Source organism: Ailuropoda melanoleuca, chromosome 1, assembly GCF_002007445.2.
Source record: "Ailuropoda melanoleuca isolate Jingjing chromosome 1, ASM200744v2, whole genome shotgun sequence".
Taxonomy (NCBI): domain Eukaryota; kingdom Metazoa; phylum Chordata; class Mammalia; order Carnivora; family Ursidae; genus Ailuropoda; species Ailuropoda melanoleuca.
In genome coordinates, this window is record NC_048218.1 from 77,756,715 (window position 1) to 77,776,272 (window position 19,558).

The window sequence follows — 19,558 nt, forward strand, 5'->3', positions numbered from 1 at the left end:
TAACACAAATCAAAGGCTTTTTACTCGTGAGGTCAACTGAGATTGTATATGTGAATAGTGCTTTCTAAACAGCAAAGTATCCATATCAGCTTATTCTCATATCAGAGGAAATATACTTTCTCGGGGACAATTAGATCTTTGTGTAACCTTGATTCATGTACCCCAATCTCTAATCTACTCAGTTTCTTCAAGCTCTTTTCTAGAAGATACTATGTGTGTTTAACTGGGGATGGGGATTTGATCATTACCACCTTTTCCAGGTTTGTGTCCATCTTGCCTGATGGGAGGACAACCCAACTAGTTCACCGGAAGTCAGGGGGACACTGAGCGCACCGAGGGAAAGTGACCAGATGGAGATGGAAGGACAACAGGGTAACTAAACCAACAAGAAACAGGAGTCAAGAAAAAAATAGCAACAAAATGTATTTAAAAACAGACTTCTCCAGTTGGCATTTTGAATGAAATAGCTAACAATGAACTCCAACCCTTTATGTTGTGTTTCTTTTGCTCCTGGAGTCCTCTTGCGGCTTTAATTCTTGAAACTCAGGCAGCAGCACCAGACATTAAATCCCCAAAGGGAGAGAGGTATTATTAAACCTTCTGCTGGCCATTCTTTTCTGAACACAAATGGACAAATTCTTAAGCCCTCTTATTCAACTCGTGATGATCATTAGGAGAAAAAAATTAAGACAAACTTGCATATTGAAAATAAGAACAAAAACACACACACAAAAAAACCCCTGTAGATAATAAATATCGCTGATTCACTTATTTTAAACAAAGTCCAATTTTATTCACTCTTAATATCCTTGCAGTCCATTGTATACCTTCTGCACTGATCCTTGGTTCAGCAGCTGTTTGATACCTAAAGAAAGAGGGAACAAGTGATTCCATCAACAAAAATGTGATTTCTCTAGAGTTTAAAGAGCAGGTTCCATTGGGAGGCTCACAAAAGGCCATGTGACAATCGTGGATCCCAATTAAACAAAGAACTACCCATGTTCGAGTTCAGTGTGTGTGGATCACCTCCACCCCACACAGGCACATTTATGTCCAAGATGGCCCCTGGTCTCTTTCTGTCTCTCAGGCACACAGATCACACACCTCCCACAAAACCCTATCAAATGAGAAATGAGAAGAGGCCATCAAAATGGAAATAAAGCTCTTCAGTTGTCTTCCATTCCTTCTTCTTTGTCCTCTTTTCAGTTTTGACCTCTTTCACGGTTCTCCTCCTTCTTCCTATTTAGGACGCACCAACTGGGCCCTTGCCTCAAGCAGCCATGGCTGACGCCACCCCTCTCAGCCACTAGCCCTTCTAATGTATACATCATCCTTCCCTTTATGGTTTGGTCCAGCTAATTTGTTTTATGTGATTCCATTTCACACTCACACCCACACACCCTTGGTTTCAAAGCCCAGCTCACACAGCCTTTTATAAAATAGTGACAGAAGAATTTTGAATATCTCCTTTACAGAAAGTCAAATTCATTTCCTGGTCCTGTGTTTGATGTCTGATGTCCCTGGAAGGTTTTGTTTGTATTGCCCGTCCTCTTTAACCGCTGTTCTCATACTCACATACCACAGATACATACGCACGCACGCTCATACTCTCTCTCTCTCATTCAACTGCTCACCTTCTCTTGCTTCCTCTGTTAACTGTTCTTTTGGAAAATCCACATCGAAAGTGATTATCAAAGAGCCCCTGATGTTGTTGTTGTCAAAGTTGGGGAGCCCTTCTCCTTTTTTCCATAGCTTGGCTCCTGGTCTGGTGATCTTATCCCGGGAGATATGTACCTAGAAAGCGAAAGGGTATGGAACTGGACTAGGACTAGGACTGATACTCTTGAAATTCTAGTGAGCACTGGTGTCCAGAGCTCCTGTCACAGCTCAGCACAGCAGCAAGGATGAAGGGACAAGGGAAACACCGTTAGGACATTGCAAGCCAAAGAAATAGGTTTTCAAAAGAAAAAGAAAAACCAAACATGTAATCTCCAAACCACCCACGTGAAGGCTTTAAAAGGATAGGAGGCAGGAAAATGGGTCTGTTTACCTTGTGGCCATCCAAGTGAGGAATATCCATATCAAAGCCCACCAGAGACTCGACTAGTGAGATTGTCACGTTTGTATATAAATCATCTCCTCTCCTTTCGAATATTGGGTGTCTAAAAACAGAACAAGGTAAAAATCATAAACTTCCATCTTCTTTTGGAAAGTGTTCAAAAGGGTTTTAGAAAAACCTTGCAAAAGGATGACTACCACTCTTTCAAACAATTAGCATTTATTAGATACTCCTTTCTGTGTAGTACTAATTGAAACTATGAAATTGTGTAAGATTTATTAAATCCTATGCTTAAGAAGCTAATAAATCAGGAGAAGGCAAAGCATATAAGTAAAACTATGAGTAATTAAGTTATAGAAAAGAAAGACAACTTCTGGCAGTGAGGGCTGGGTGATGGGCATCGGGAATGGGTTTGGGAAGGTCTCCAGAGCTGGGCTCAAGGTCAGGTCAGCTTTAGAGATGCAGGTAAGGTGGAAAAGGGGGAGGTGGGGGTTGGGGTATGAGGGAATTCTGGCAAAGACCAAGACCCGAGAAGGTACCAGGTTTAATAGCATGTGTTCCAGTTTCTCTGGGAAGATGTGAGAAACATAAAGTAGGTAAGGAAAGCTGGGGAGAGTCCTAGAGGAAAGCAGAAGGGGAAAGTCCCAGGCAGTGAGGGCTCATTTCTCGATATTTATGTAAGAAACTTGTTCCAGTGAATCCTTAGAAGCAGAGGTATCACTGCTTTCCAAGGTGGTAACGAGAGAAATAATAAACCAGAAAGCCCGAGTCCCAGGGAAAATTCTTGTATAAGCAGCACTTCATGCTAAAGAGAAGCTGTATATTATGTAATAGAAGGTTCTTTCTATGTAAAGTCTTCCATCCTTGAAGGGTGCCATGCTTCCTCAGTCGAAATCTCAGGTCTCCTTGAGTCCCATTCGTGTTTGCCTCTCTTTTGCAACTCCTTACTTATCTTGTCAATTCTTTCCTTCCAACATCTTTTGGATTTGTAGATCCCGAGTAAATATGTTAACTCCTTACTTGTCTTGTCAATTCTTTCCTTCCAACATCTTTTGGATTTGTAGATCCCGAGTAAATATGTTAAATTTGTAGATCCCGAGTAAATATGTCAATCCTCAGCCCCAATCCCAAATTTTCAGTATTGTTGCAGAGTTACAAATGATCATTTAGGGTATGAAGGGCACAAAACAGAGGGAAAAGTTTAGCAGTGTCCTGGTGGCTATCCCTCTCTCTTTAATCCAACTCATCTGAAAAGCAGGGGCTAATGAGAAGGCCTCCAGCATCTGATCACTTACTTGACAACTTTGATTCGGAACCGCAGGTCCCCTGGCTCTCCATCCACGTGAGGCTCACCTAGTCAGAAGAGATGATGGCATGTTGTAAGTCATACAAGACGCACGCCGCAAATCTATCTGCAGTTCAGGACAATTTTTTAAAGCCACTACCTTAGGTGTGGCCTAACAAGTCTACCTATGAGAGCAGTATCTCTAACTGGTTATATCAAGTTTCAGATTATTAGTGAAGATCACCTGTGTCTCAGGCACAGCAATAAATAACTTGACCTGTTGCCTAAACAAAGAAAGATTCATTGATTTCTTGAACCTAAAGTCTTAAAGCTGCTTTTCTTTCAGAAACCTTAAAGGTGAGGTCTGAGAGCATCTTATTAATGCCAACCAGAGCTACATATCTTCTCTCATTGCTGAGTTAAAATTAATCCATTAGGGTCTGGTCTGAATAACCTAAATTTTGATATAACTTACTAGATAAAAAGTTACTACATTGTAACTTTTGGCCATGATATTCTAAAGATAAACTGTAGTGCTACGGTTTAAGGAGAACATCCACGAAGGCCATGAAAGGCTCTCCGTACCCTAAAACTGATCAAAGAGTGTTGGAAATGACACATGCATTTACTTGGTGGCCATTAGGATATGGTGTGAGGTGGGGGTGGCTGGTATTCACAAGCACACAGAGAACAGAGAATTATGACAGTAAAACATTAGTATCAGTATTTCACCTTCTCCAATAAAGGGGTACTCCATGCCATCTCTCACCCCGGGTTCTATTTCTACCTCCAGTGTTCGTTCTTCATTCACTAGTCTGAGACAAAGAGAATTTAGAAAGAAAAAAATGAAAATATAAACTAAACCCCACATAAACATAACTGATTTTTTCTGCTCTATCAGAGTTTTTCTTAAAAGACTATTCCGTATCTCTAGTTGACACAGCCATCTGAGACCTATTTACTTCTTCTACATGCCAAAAGCCAGGGCAAAACTACGATATATTATATAAACTTGTAACTGTTGCCTCCAAAGAAGCCTGCAGTAGACTGATTACTCTGAGCTGAGTGATCAATAACAGAGAAAACTACTCACACTGATGTAAATTTTCACCTGGAAGGACAGGAATCAGAAGCAAAGTTTATCTTATCTTTTTCCCGATCCCACAAATAACTGATCTAGTTTTGAGATATATATAATGTACAGTTCAATTAAATAGTTACGTTTATAACATAATCAGCGAATAGTGCTTCTCCAATCTGAAATGTTAGCTGGACATGTATGACTGCTCTGCTATTACAAGCAGGAAAAATGAAACATTAACATTTGCTAAGTATATTCAGAAATAAAGGGCACAGCTTACTAGTTCAGAAACACAGAAGGAGGTATTTAGAAGAAATACTTTTGGGAAAAATAAAAAGGTACATGTCTTTGCTCTATCCTTTGGTGGAATGTGAAAGAGAGAGAGAGGAGGGTGTCAGGAGATGGGGGGGAAATCTCGGTATGGACCATTAGCACTTTATTAGACAAGTGAGAGGATGCAAGTGTCTCTTGGTAGAACAGAGAAGGTGCTCCACTTACTTGACATTAGGGCACTCGTCACAGACCACCTCCTGCGTCATCTGGAAGCGCCCTGGGCCCAGCTGGGTAGTCCTCATCTCTTGCCGGCAGTTGCACTTTCGTTTGCCCGGAGCCTGCCTTGCCACGGGTTTGTTCCTAACTACCTAAGAAGTACACAGACAACATCAGCTTTTCTGTAAAAGAGCCTTTGGTTTCCTTAACTGATGAGGGCTGCACTCGTGATGGAGCTGGAACGTTCCTTTCTCTGGCAAGCTATCCCCCAGGGAGACCTAATGCTGACAGAAGCCTTTGTACAGGAATGAAGCAAACAGATACTTAAATGACTCAGCATCTGAAGCTGGAGAAGAGAGAGGCGATTAAGAAAGAAGAGAACCGAAAAATAACGTGTATATCAGCATTTCTAAGGCACAACCAAATACCACTGAGTTAAAGCAGTTCACAGAACTGCTATCTTTTAAGAAATGTGAGCTGTGCAAAGCACAATCCCTGGAGAACAACCACAGCCTTGAAAAGCTGGTATTAGCTGCCACCATATCATTAGCTATGATAAATCTAATGAAAACACTTCCTTGTTTCAGGCAACTCCATCTAGGACTGTTTCCCACTGCGATCTTGATTCAGATACTTAACAGGTGAGGGACACAATGATCATCTCTCTGTAGCTGTGTGCAATGATCCCTCAAGGTATGTGGGAACCAATACACATGAAGAAATGTATTCCTGGTTTTGCCTGTTTCATCAGTCAAACATCTAATCACAAGGCACAGGTTCATGCTGCAGGACAACACAAATGCTTGAGAGAAAAGCCCCTTACAGCCTACAAATACATGAAAGCCTAGGTCAACGGAATAAAGGACAACAACAGTAATTACAGTAGACACTCTATACCACTTACTCCGTGCCGAGCAATGCTCCGATCACTTTTACATATATGAACTTGTTTGAGCCTTACAACCACCTCATGAAGTAGATGCTGATATGGTCCCCATTTTACAGGGGAAGTAATGAAGGCACAGAAAGGTTCAGGAACATGACCAAGGTCACGTAACCAATACACGGCAGAGTCAGTATTCAAAATCAGGCAGTCTAGCTCCAAAGTCTGTGTTTTTAACTACTATGCTCTCTCAAGGTCATTTTTCCTTGAAAAAGAATTTTCCATGGGGCCATTTAAATGGCAAGGTCACTGACATCCATTACAACAACTGGATTTTTGTTTAGGGACACACTAACTGCGAAAAGTGATGTACACAGTGTATTAGTGATGACTGCAGACAACAGGTCCGGAGGGAACATGGGAGCTCATTGGGCTCACCTCCTTCTCCCACCTCAGCAACCTATCTTGCTCTTGAAGGAGAGACGGCCCAAATACTTTCAGTGCCCTTTCCCCCACCCTTCAGTCTGAACCACAGTATTAGAAGCCAGTGCATCCTCTGTAACCGTCCAGTCCCCTTCTTTCAACTATTCACAGCAAAAGCACAACTAAAGAAAATGCTTCTTGTCAAGCTGGTACATATGCATGGACTACTGGCTATCTCTTCCAAAATCCTCGAAAAACTAAAAGAAAACATGGATTCCAGGAAATAACAAACACACAATTGGTTAGAAAACTCGAGAGATGGAATGCTGTTTTGAACTGGCATGTGTACTGGCGGCTACACCTCGGGGCGGCAGCTAGCAGGGCCGCTGCGGACACCCTAGAGAAAAGTATTTGAAGTTGTGCTCTCATCTCTCTCCTAAACTGCCTTGGGACAAGCACTGTTTGGCCCCCCTTCTTCAAAACAACAGACCCCAGACACTAAAAAACCAAAAAACCTCCAAGAATACAAACAAATAGAACACAGTTAAAACCACTACTCAAAGGCTTGCCCCAAGACGCTTTCCCAGGGAAAGAGAGTTGCTGATACCCATGGAGGAAATACGAGCCCAAAGGCCAAAAAAACATCTAGACACCCGAGGAGTCCAACTATATGTCCCCCACTCCCCAGAAAAGACAACAAACTGAATGAAACATATATTTGAAGCAAATGTATTAGAGAAGATAATCAAGAATTTAAAATAAGCATGGTAATATTTAAGGAGATAAGGGAATACATTAGCAATAAGATAAGAAATAATGTAAGGATCCAGTAGAGATATTATGTATAAAAACATAAATTGAAATAAAAACCAGACAATGGGGTATTATTTAGGATGGACACAGCTGAAGAATATAGTGAGCCGAAAGTCCAAAATAAGGCACTCTCCTAGAAGGAAGCAGGGAAGGCTGAAGAACTAGAATCATTTTTGTTTTGTTTTGTTTAATATTTAAAAGAAAGTTAAGGGGCGCCTGGGTGGCACAGCAGTTAAGTGTCTGCCTTCGGCTCAGGGCGTGATCCCGGTGTTATGGGATCGAGCCCCACATCAGGCTCTTCCACTGTGAGCCCGCTTCTTCCTCTCCCACTCCCCCTGCTTGTGTTCCCTCTCTCGCTGGCTGTCTCTATCTCTGTTGAATAAATAAATAAACACTTTAAAAAAAAAAAAAGTTAAGAGCAGATAGATGGAGAAATGCCAACAAAGAGGATTATATATTTGAAAAAATAACAGAGATAAATTTTCCAGAACTAGAAAGAGATGAATAACCTCAAATGAAAAGATCCCAAAATTTTAGTAGAAAATACAGGTGAATTGATTTCCGATTTTAGGGTAGAAAAGAATTTCTTAAACAAGACACAAAAACTAACCCTAAAAGAAAAGACTGATAAATTTGGCCACCTTAAAATTAATGACTTCTGTTCATTTTAAATGAATCTTCAATATAATGAAAACAAAGTTACAAGCTGATTGGCTATATTTAGCCAACAAATGTTAATAGTAAGAATAAGCTATTCTTAGAAATTACTAAGAAAAGGGCAAAAAAATATGGGCAAAATATGGACAGACATTTCACAAGAGAGGAAACAAATATGGCCACTAAATATATGAAAGTGTGTATCCTAATTATGAACTGAGAAAATGCAAATCAAGACCACAATGAGATAAATTCTGCCCACTTGATAGGCAAAAATGGAGAAGTCTAACAATTCAGTTTGAGAGAGAAGTCTAACAATTCAGTTTGAGATCACAGGATCTCTCACAAACTGCCGGTGGAAGTGCTGGCAGTATTCAACTGAGAAAACGATATGGAGTTATCTTGTACGAATGAACATTGGTTCGTATTACCCAGCAATTCCACTCTCCCGTATATGCACCCAAGAGAAATTTTTGCTCACATGTACTTGGATATATGTACAGGAATGTTCGTAAAAGCACTGTTAGCAAGTGAAAAAAAACCCGGAAATAACCTACATGCCTGATACAATGTTGTCATGATAAAATTCTGTTCAGCAGAATTACAGCAATAGCAAGAGGCACCAATCTTGGTAACGTAATAGTGAGTGAAAAAAGCCAGTCCCAGAAGATAAGGTATGGTATGATAGCATTTTTACAAAGTCAAAACCAATAAAAATACAACATTATTCAGGTATTCATACACATATAATACAACAAACAAACAAGAGTGACAAGGGAACAATAAAGACAAAACTCAGGATAGTAGCTAGCTAGCTCTGAAGGGAGGCAGAGGAATAGAAGAGGGAAGTAGCATGCAGTAGATATAAGTTGTGGTCTTCTTGTCGTTAGTTCTTGGGCTGGGCGATGAGTTCATGAAACAATAACTGTGTATCATGAACCGAGGATTATGACGAAAACAACTCAGTACATCTGGTCACTCTCCCGACTCCCAAAAGAGAGAAGGTACTCAGAAATTTGTTGTGTTTAGTCAAAAGAACAAGTTCTGGGAGTTAATATAAATAGCCGTATTGTGTGAACTTACTTCCACAAAATTTCCTGCGTATACTTCTTCCAAAGTGACTTCTAGATCTACAATAATATCACTGCCTCTTGGAATATTTCTGTCTTGCTGACGAGGGGTTCCTCCAAACATGAAACCAAAATCTCCGAAGAAGCTGTGCATAAGTGTAAAATCATCAGGAAAAGAAAGCAGAGTTCACGTCTTCAATGATTTAGTTTTCTTCACATGGATACGATATTGTGTCCTACCAACATATTGTATAAAACCTGATATTTTTAATACACCAGTCATACATCATACACAATTTTTAATTTATACAATATCAACTATATTGCCCCCACCACAAAAAAATTTTTCCTTTTAATAAATATTGTCCAGACATATAGTACAGTGCATAGAGTGTGCTGATGAATTCAAAGGTGGGCTTCGTCAATGAAATAGTAATCTGTTTTAATATCGAGGAATATCAGGATATAATGGACTTATGGAGAAAGGGCATAGTATATATAAACTCAGGTAATGCTGACTCTAATGGTAATTTTGAACATTTGTAGTGTTCACTTTGTATATTTAGAAACAAGTTTTAAAGAAGCTACTGTTCTGTATAAAACTCTTGGGTACATAATTAAATAGGCTAAAAAAGCATCAGCCTTAGTAGAATTCTGGACCTTAAGAGAAAGGAAGTTCTATTCTCTACAAAACCAAAATCAATTTTTGTCAATAACAAAAGCATCACTTTGAATTAATACAAACAATGACTTTCAAATGTGCAGGTATTCCAATCTTAACATTAATTTTTGATGTTAAGAAGCCTCAGATGTTAGCATAGTGATGACAATTAGGTAACTCCCTCCCACCCCACTAACTAACCAATCTTGGCGAATAGATTCCCTGAATCTTTTTTTTTTTTTAATGATTTTTTATTATATTATGTTAGTCACCATACAGTACATCCCCGGCTTCCGATGTAAAGCTCGATAATTCATTAGTTGCGTATAACACCCAGTGCACCATGCAATACGTGCCCTCCTTACTACCCAACACCGGTCTATCCCATTCCCCCACCCCCCCTCCCCTCTAAGGCCCCCAGTTTGTTTCTCATAGTCCATAGTCTCTCATGTTTCATTCCCTCTTCTGATTACCCCCCCCTTTCTTTATCCCTGAATCTTAAACAAAAACAAAGAGGGAGGATTTGCCGGAGTGGGGGTGGGGTGGAGGGGGAGGTGGCTGGTGCAGATGGGAGCTTTCTCTTTCTGGTATCACTTCTAATAGCCAAGGGGAACAGGACACTTTCCTAGTAGGCTACAACAATCAAATCAATCCTGGGGAAGAGAAGGATTTCCTAATCATATTACTCATACATCTTCACAGGTCCTGAAAAATCTGTCAACCCAAATACTAAATGGGGGAAACTACTGTATGCAACAGTGACTTACTTCTTTTGGGAAAGGGTTCACAAAACCCTTTAAGAATCTGAAGCAAGCCATAAACCCTCTCCCCATAGGAAAGCATACTCAAACATTTTTTTGTTTATAACTTGATTTGAAACCCCAGATTAAGATCTTATATAGCTCATCAGGGCATACAGAAATTCACTAAGAGGGGTTCAAAGGGCGTGAGGGAAAGCGTGTATTATTCCAGCCATTTAGCACTCCCAGAAAGTCATGTGTAACAGGAGATAAAGGGCCGCTACCCTAATCCCTTCCACCAATGCCAATTACCATAACTGTCCCTCTCTTGTTGATAGAATGAAAAAGAGGCAGAGGGAGTAGGAATTTCTCTCTCTCTCTGCTTAGAAGAATAATTTTGTGTATTAACAGTTTGCAGATTCTAAGACAGAAAAGAGACAACATATAGTGGTTTTCCAACATATAGGGAAACCGTATATAGGGACCCCCCCAACATTGTCAGGGTCAATTTGGTTGACACAGTAAGCTGGATGGACAGCACTTTCAGTGCTACCTGTCTTTTTTGGAGCTATATGAAAATAGAAGGGTGCATTCCCACGGGGAGGAGGATGATTGACCTTTTGGTCAAGAATCAGTTGAGTTTTATTCTCATCAAAAGCTCCCGACCAAGGGAGCAAGGATAAATCTTTCATAATCATCCAATGATCCATTCTCAGACACTAACACTTTGCAGATGGGCAAATTACTTACTGTGAAAAAATGTCTCCATGGGAGCTCTGATGACCATCTTTTAATCCCTCTTCACCATAAGTATCATATTGTTTCCGTTTCTCACTATCTGACAGAACCTGGGGACAAAAGCCCGTGGAGGAAAAGATCATGAGTTGGAAATATGCGATGAAGGTACATTCATATTTATGCCTTTTTTTAGAACTCTGATACTGTGTCTAAGATTTTTGTGGAAAGCAGTTTTCATCATGTATGGTATTAAGACACATATATATTTTCTTCAGCAGACTACATCCTTTGACGCACTGTCCATTTTGGAACTTCCACAGTGCTCAATTAGTATCTTTACCAAAATTGGCCCAGTCACATAAAAATCCTATCTGAGATTCGCAACGTGGCCGTGAAGGGGAGGGCAGCAACTGGAAAGACAGGAGATGAATTCCTCAGGTTACTTCCCATGCAGTTTGATTCTTGCGCTCGTGCTGTTCACCGCTATGCTACAGTAGCTCTCTGAATCGTAGATTAGGATAGGACTACGACAGATTATCATTAGTGACAGAAGCAGTAAAATGGGACAGCCTTCAAATCTGTTCAGGCCTACACGTCCACACCATATAGGTGCCTCCCCTCATACACATTAGGAGACTGACAGGTCAAGGGAATCAAATGATAGGCCCTTCAGAAAGGTCTATACTGCTATATCTTCATATTCCCTTTTCCATTTTGGGGGTATGTAGAAATCCTTTTGCAGAAGAATGCTGTCTGCCATATATATGTTTAAGTTTGTAACCTTCTGAGTCTGAATTAGAGAGAGTAAAACAAACAAACAAACAAAAACCACTGCCCTATGAAGACTGTTCAAGGACTATTTCACAGCTTGAAAAGATTGGGCCCATTCTATTTATAATACCGAAGAATATAAAAACAAAATAAGATTCCATACTCATTAAAATCTGCTTTCAACATGCCAAAAAAAGTGAAAGTTTCCCATCTATTTAGAGAAATCTGAAGTATACCCACACATATAATTTTGACAACTAAATAATTTTATACCTTTGTTATTTTAAATCTCCTATTTGGACAGCAGATTGAAGGGGAAGGTTATTTCAAACCCACACTTGCACTGGCTCAGGAAAAGAGGCTGGAAGGAGATGGGGCCTTGTTGACTCAGCAAAAGAAAGGGAAGACCTGCCTGGCATATATAAACAGGATACACTTTGGCTCCAGGCTGAATGATGTGTAAGAAGCCACTGCAAAAATTTTCTTTTTCTAAATTTATCTTAAATGTTATAAGAAATTGAGTGTATGAGAGACAGCAATTCTTTTTTTTTTTTTTTAAAGATTTTATTTATTTGTCAGAGAGAGAACGAGAGCGCACAAGCAAGGGGAATGGTAGGCAGAGGTAGAAGCAGGCTCCTTGCTCGATCCTAGGACCCTAGGATCATGCCCTGAGCCACAGGCAGATGTTTAACTGACTGAGCCACCTAGGCATCCTGAGAGAGAACATTCTTAAAAGCAGAGACAAATGGGTTAGTTCAAAAGTGGCTAAAGTACTTGACTAAAGGCACTATGATAGTTCACGTGAAAAAAATATTTTGGTAAATATCCTTAAAAAAAAATTAGCTACTTCGGGGAAGTAGAAATGGGCAGAGTTAACTTTAAAAAAAAAAAACCACCCAAAACTTATTATCATGTGATCTGGACTTCCAATATGTTTACTTTCAAGTCTCCTGTGGTCTTGTCTTGACAAAGAAATGGACTCCACATTTGGGTCTATAAGAAACACCACTCCAAAACCCCCAAACAGGGACACCTGGGTGGCTCAATCGGTTAAGTGTCTGCGTTTGGGCTCAGGTCACGACCCAGGGTCCTGGGATTGAGTTCCGCGTCAGGCTCCTTGCTCAGCGGGGAGCCTGCTTCTCCCCCTGCTTGTGTATTTTCTGACAAATAAGTAAATAAAGTCTTTAAAACACACACACACACACACACACACACAAACACACAAACCCCCCAAAGACTATTTTAAAGCCTCTTTATGGAGAGCAGAGGATCCTGGAATAACCCCCCCCAAAACTATCCTTAAAGTTATCTGTTACAATTCACTTCCTCCTCAATTTTTTGTTTTGTTTTGTTGTGTGTGTGTGTGTGTGTGTGTGTGTGTGTGTGTGTGTGTGTGTTTTGTCCAAGGAATGCAATTTTATTCCATGGTCTTGGAAACTATTTTATTTTCAAAGGAAAATAAAGGTTCTTGGATGACTGGCCAATCAACCCAGAATCTCAACTAATTAAAATGCAGCAGTAATTCTAGTTCAGTAGAGAAGACGGATCTGCATTCACAAAAGACTCTTCTACTTAACTGGGATTTTGATTTGTGAACACTAATTTATTTAAGGACCAAAGGCAATGAAGTGAGTGATACAAAGAAAAAAGAAAATTTGAACTAGTGACTACAAAGGTTCTTAGAGTTAAATAAGCTGCAATCTCATGAATGATTTATGTAGAGCCTGCTTAGGTCGTAGCTAAAGAACATGGCAGACTCTTTAAATTTTTTTTTCTTTTTTCTTTTTTTTTAGAGACACACAGAGAGAATGAGTGAACACAAGAGTGGTGGCTGAGGGGCAGAGGGCGAGGGAGAGAGAGAATCCCAAACAGGCTCCACACTCAGCATGAAGCCCGATGTAGGGCTCAATCCCTTGACCCTGAGATCATAACCTGAGCTGAAATCAAGAGTTGGATGCTCAACCAACTAAGCCACCCAGGCGCCCCAACACGGTAGACGCTTTAAAGAACATGACAAAGTCTTAGCAACAGTTCCCTAAAAAACATTTTGGACTGTAGGTTCTTAGCAAAAAAATGGGAATATTTATGGGAAAAATAGTGCAAAATATGGCAATCATATTATCAACAAGAACCAAAATGTTACATATAATTTAAGAGAGTTCACCAACGCTCTCAAATTTATTTGTGGGCCCTAGGTCAGGAATTTCGGTCCTATAGGATCCCTGAAGGTGTCAATAGAAGAAAGTGGGATCCCATTAGCTCTAGGTTCCTCCAGGGTATAAATCACTGCTTTAGTTCACTGGATTCTTTAATCTAGGCTTTGGGATCCCTTCCTTTGGGGTTTTTCTCACTACTAAAATATTTTTCATATTTGGTTCCAGCCTTCTCACTATCCAAGGATTTAACTTGAATTCAGAAGTTTTAGCTCCATAACTTTCAGAGTTAAATTATTTTTCCTGTGTCCTTTTAGAAAATGGGAATGTTATCACTAGAGTGATAACGCTGCAGTGCGTAACTGAAATCTGCTAAAAAAGCAGAACTTAAATGTTCTCACCATAAAAAGAAACAAGTAAGTGAGATGCTGGATGTGTTAGTTATTTACATGGGCAGAGTCCTTTCACAATGTATACATATATCAAATCATCATGATGTACACTTTAAACATCTTATAATTTTGTCAATTATACCTCAATAAGGCTGAAACTCCTCCCCCACCAGGATCTCTTATTCTATTTCTAGAGGAAAAGTGAATTGCAACATATGAAAAATAGCTACCTCTTAATTTAATAAATGAAAGATTATTAGAACTTATTTGTAAAATTTTTTCACCATAGTGTTAAAAGAGCCTCTGGGGGCGCCTGGGTGGCACAGCGGTTAAGCATCTGCCTTCGGCTCAGGGCGTGATCCCGGCGTTATGGGATTGAGCCCCACATCAGGCTCCTCTGCTATGAGCCTGCTTCTTCCTCTCCCGCTCCCCCTGCTTGTGTTCCCTCTCTCGCTGGCTGTCTCTATCTCTTCAAAAAAGTAAAAATAAAAATAAAAAAAATCTAAAAAAAAAAAAAAAAGAGTCTCTGTACCAGTTTTCCAAATAGTAAGTAATTTATTAAGCATTCAAAAAATATTCCTCGGTGTAATTAAAAATGAAAAAAGAAAAAGAAAATGGGAATAAGAATATGCCCAGCTCTACTATATTTCATGGTATCCTCGTGCAGATTAAATGAGATGATACTGATGAAAAAGTATCTTCATCTCCTGATTAGAAGCTGCAAATTACAAACTGTAGTTGTGTTTTGTTTGATCTGCACAAAAAAGAAATTTATTTTTTTTAAGATTTTATTTATTTATTTGACAGAGATAGAGACAGCCAGCGAGAGAGGGAACACAAGCCAGGGGGAGCGGGAGAGGAAGAAGCAGGCTCATAGCAGAGGAGCCTGATGTGGGGCTCGATCCCATAACGCCGGGATCACGCCCTGAGCCAAAGGCAGACGCTTAACCGCTGTGCCACCCAGGCGCCCCACAAAAAAGAAATTTTTAAATTGAATTAGTTACCAACATTTTCCAATCAAAAGAATTACATAAAAATCTGGATTTCCACTTCTTTTGAAAAACTACATGATCTGGCAACACTGTGCTTCCATTTGCACGTGGCAAAAACTGGCTGGGGTTGAGTAAGAGCTGTCCCCTTGAAAATGGGCAAGAAGGCTTCAGTTTGTCACAGTCCTCATCAATCCCTGTTGATTCCCAACATGGAGGTAGAATATTCACTGTCATGTTCACTTATAACTGCCCTGCATGTTATGTGTCTGGTCCATGTGGGTATGTGGATTTGTAATCCTCACTTAGATTTTGTTTCTATTTCTGGCTCTAGCTCCCAAACGGATTGAATGATGATTCATCTACTCATTAATCTATCAATATTTCTTTCTTTTTTTTTTTTCATCTTTTTCACCTTACTCTCCTTAATCAAACAAAAACTAATATGAGAAAATTAGGAAATAGCATATACTAATGTTAATTTTCAATACAGCACCCAGGGTGCTTTTAATCTATTGCCTATTTTTAAAAAGTGACCTGGGGCGCCTGGGTGGCTCAGTCGTTAAGCGTCTGCCTTCGGCTCAGGGCGTGATCCTGGAGTTCTGGGATCGAGCCCCCCGTCAGGCTCTTCCGCTGGGAGCCTGCTTATTCCTCTCCCACTCCCTCTGCCTGTGTTCCCTCTCTCACTGGCTGTCTATATCTCTGTCAGATAAATAAATAAAATCTTTAAAAAAAAAAAAAAGTGACCTGAAAGAAAGGAGTGTTACTTTGTGTTACACTGTCTTTTCTCTATCTGTAGGTTTTATTCAAACTTCATCCTTTTTCCTGACTCACCTCATAAGCAGCACCTAGATCCTGGAATTTCTCCTGAGCTCGAGGATCATCAGGGTTCCGGTCAGGATGAAGCTGTAGGGCTAGTTTCCTGTAGGCCTTTTTAATGTCTTTTATAGAGGCACTGCGAGGCACCCCTAAGATCTTATAGAAATCTCGCCTGGGGAATAGGGAGGGGGAGAGGGTACTTCATTAAAGAGTTATACATCACATTTTTAAAAGTGAAATTTTTTTCCTTTATATTTAGGTTTGTGTATGATCAAAGAGGTAGGAAAATGAAAGTATACATGTGACACACAAAAAAGAATGACTAAAAGAGAACACATCAGAATTTGTCATGAGTCTTATATATTCAAGTAGTCACAATGAGAGGCTATGCACTTTTCGAACTTTGTTAGAATTATTCAAAACATCTGTGGTACACTTCTCTTAGAACTATCTTCAGGCAGAAAACTATTTTATTTATGGTCACACATTATTTTCAACCAATAACCGTATGATCAAATTAACTCTCTCCTTTTTCCTTCCCCCTATTAGTGACTTCCAATGACTTCTGGCTGTTTCCAAAGGTCAAATAAAAACCAAAGGATGATTTTCTTTATTCAAAAAGATTACATCACACATATGTTCGAATAGTAGCTTTGTTTGGAATGTTAAACATGAAGCGACTGAAATTAACTTTAGAGGTTAACATAGAGGTTAAGCCAAAATCCAGTAAGAACCCTGAAGAAAGAATAACATCCGTTTGGATGTATGAGTTGTGGTGTTTTTTTGCTAAAAGTGAGAGAAAGTATCAATCTTGCAGTCATTGCTGGTGGTTATACTGGTTTGTCTTGGTCAAGTCTTAAATATAGCCAGCTGCTGAAGCCCATATGCAGAAGCCTAAAATCTCAGCAGCTACAAATACACATATGGCATGAGCTGGGAGATAAGGTAAAGAGTCACTGACCTCCTTGCAAGGGACTATGTTGGAACCAAATTAATTAAAAAAGGAATCTTTGCAAGAAGGGCCAATGGATGGAACAGACTATAATAAACTTTCAGGGCAGAGACTGTACAGCCCATAGAAGACACCAAAAAGTAATCGTTGAATGAAATGAATAAATAAGCATGCTCACAAAAACCTACTCCTTTTGCCAGCGTCACTTTAGCCATCAAAAATTATTCTGAAAATGCATTTCTCAACACAGGGGATGGGAAAGTTGTTCACAATGGACATGCTAGTGTAGTAGTGATGGTGATTTTAAAATGCAATGGGGATAAAATGCATTGGGGTCCCAGGTGACATAATACAGAACATTCAAAAAATTATTTCAAAAGCTCTTAGTCTCATTTTGGAAAGTCATTTAATCATTTCAGGTATAAGTTTGTAAAAGTATCACCTCCAAGGGATTTCACAAGAATTAATTAGATGCTTTATCCTCCCCCCAAAAATCTGCAAACACCCCTGAGATCTCGAGACAAGGACTAAATAAATCAAAAGGTTCACTAAAATTAATAACAAAAGAGCTGCTTAAAGAATGAGGCTTACTTAGAATATGCTTAATATAAAAATGGCTAAGTAACAGCCCAGAAAAATCAGGGAAAAGATGACTGGCATAGTTCAGCATCAATATTACAGTTCCCCAAAGACTTCTTTATAAAAAGGCTGGTATTTAAAGCTACAGAATTAACAATATTCATACTGACATTTTGTTTAAACATCTTTGGATATGTGTTGCTTTAAGTGAAGTACTAACAAAAACATACTAAGAAAAACAATAAAGCATTACCTAGAAGAAATTAATTTTTTTTAGTAATTTAAAATGTTTCACAAGAAAAAAATGACAAAGTTTAAGCATATATGCACAGGGAAAAAAACTTTTAAGAAATAACAAGCACTTTAAAGTTTAAAGCTTTGCTAAGCAGCATCTCCTCCAGTTAGAGAAACTTACAGACTGTTAGAAGCTAAGACTACAATTTCCCCACATTCTAAAATATGAGCCTGGCATATCATATCCTGTGGTCACCAGGCTTTAGGATCACAGATCTAAAGGCTGGAAGGATCCTTAAGAGTTCAGGTGGCCCTACTCCCTTCATACAGGGGACACCTTATCATCTTCGCGTTACAGATGAGAATTTAGGTGGCTCTTTCGGAGGCACAGAATTTGTAAGTGGGGTGGGGATGGGTGGTGTTGAACGCTAGTTGGCGAAATGCTCTTCGCGTTCATAAGATCATAAAGCTCCTCAAGAATGTACCATGGAGAGAGACAGTGAAGCATGATGAGGCTTAGGCTGAATTATCTCAAGAAGCTGAGAAGTACAAGAACTCTCCAAAGAGTCTGCCTTGCTCCCTCAATCCAATTTCTTTCAGTCCCAGCATGGCTTCCCTACCTTTTCTCACTTCCTCACTCAGCCTCCCATCATAACCCACCCACTTTAATGTCAGCCGCCCCCCCCCCAGTTGCTTGTTGCAGGCTCAACACTGTATGGCCCTCTTTTGCAGCTCAGCAGCAACCCCACCCCCACGGGGGGTCTGGCAATGCATCCAAATCCCACTCCTTTGGGCAAATCTAGCTCTAAGGGCCTCTCGACCTAAGCCCCTCTCACTCATGCCACCCACTGCTCCACCCCGCCGGCCTGGCCCACACGACCCACCCCGCCAGCCTGGCCCACACGACCCATTCTTCTGCTCCCACCGCCTCACCTCAGCAACTCCCACCCCGCCAGCCTGGCCCACACGACCCATTCTTCTGCTCCCACCTCCTCACCTCAGCAACTCCCCTCTCCACTCCCTCAGTCTGGCAATGCTCCCTCATCCCCAGCCAAGACTGACAGACTCACGGGCCCCGTGCCCGCGGGTGCCTGTTCCTCACCCGGCGATCACGGCCCCGAGGAGGTACAGCAGCAACAGGCAGAAGGTGCCCAGGTTCTGCGGGGCCATGATTTCTCGGTGCCGGCCTCTGTGCCGGTCCCTAGCCCGCACGCTCCTCACAGCCTCCGCCGCCGCCGAGTCGGCTCACCAGCCCACCCGGAGCTGAGAGGCCGCCTCACACCGGGGTCTCCTCCTTGATCCGGAGCGACAGCTAGCTCGCCCCCTCCTCTGCCAGTCCACTTCCCGGGAGTCCCGAGTCCCCGTGAGAGAAGCCCCCCGCAGGCGAGAGCCAATCGCTGGTCGGGACATCACACGCGGCCGGCGCCTCGCAGCCAATCAGCGCAGTACACTTCACCTCCGAGGCGGTGCGGGCGGCCAGTTAGGCCTCCGAATTGCAGCCGCAGCTCCGGACCAATTAGAGGAGGAAACGTCAGACAGTCGCGCCGCCGCAGGAATCCGCTCAGCCCCGGTAGCCGGGAGTCGTAGAAAATTACGTAAAAAGGCGGTGGGCGCGAACCGGTGCCAAGAGAGGGCACCCGAGGTACATGAATTCCCCCCCGCCCTCCACCTCGGACTCTCCACCAATCACAAGGCTCCTCTTCCAGCACTGACCAATTACGGGAGGGAGGGTTTATCTTGTTACAAGTCTGGGAATTTCATTCATATTGA

The 19,558-nt window shown here is 41.0% G+C and overlaps 1 protein-coding gene across 1 annotated transcript; it reads right to left on the minus strand.

The window, feature by feature from the left end:
* Nucleotides 1–768: 768 nt before the first annotated feature.
* DNAJB11 (DnaJ heat shock protein family (Hsp40) member B11) lies at nucleotides 769–19,184 on the minus strand. The gene is made up of 10 exons (XM_002914818.4): nucleotides 18,891–19,184; nucleotides 16,039–16,195; nucleotides 10,912–11,009; nucleotides 8,774–8,906; nucleotides 4,924–5,066; nucleotides 4,077–4,159; nucleotides 3,355–3,412; nucleotides 2,051–2,162; nucleotides 1,635–1,794; nucleotides 769–865 (listed from the first exon to the last, which is right to left on the minus strand). The coding sequence occupies exons 1-10, from the start codon at nucleotides 18,956–18,958 to the stop codon at nucleotides 801–803; spliced, it is 1,077 nt and encodes a 358-aa protein (XP_002914864.1). The 5' UTR covers nucleotides 18,959–19,184; the 3' UTR covers nucleotides 769–800.
* Nucleotides 19,185–19,558: the final 374 nt, after the last annotated feature.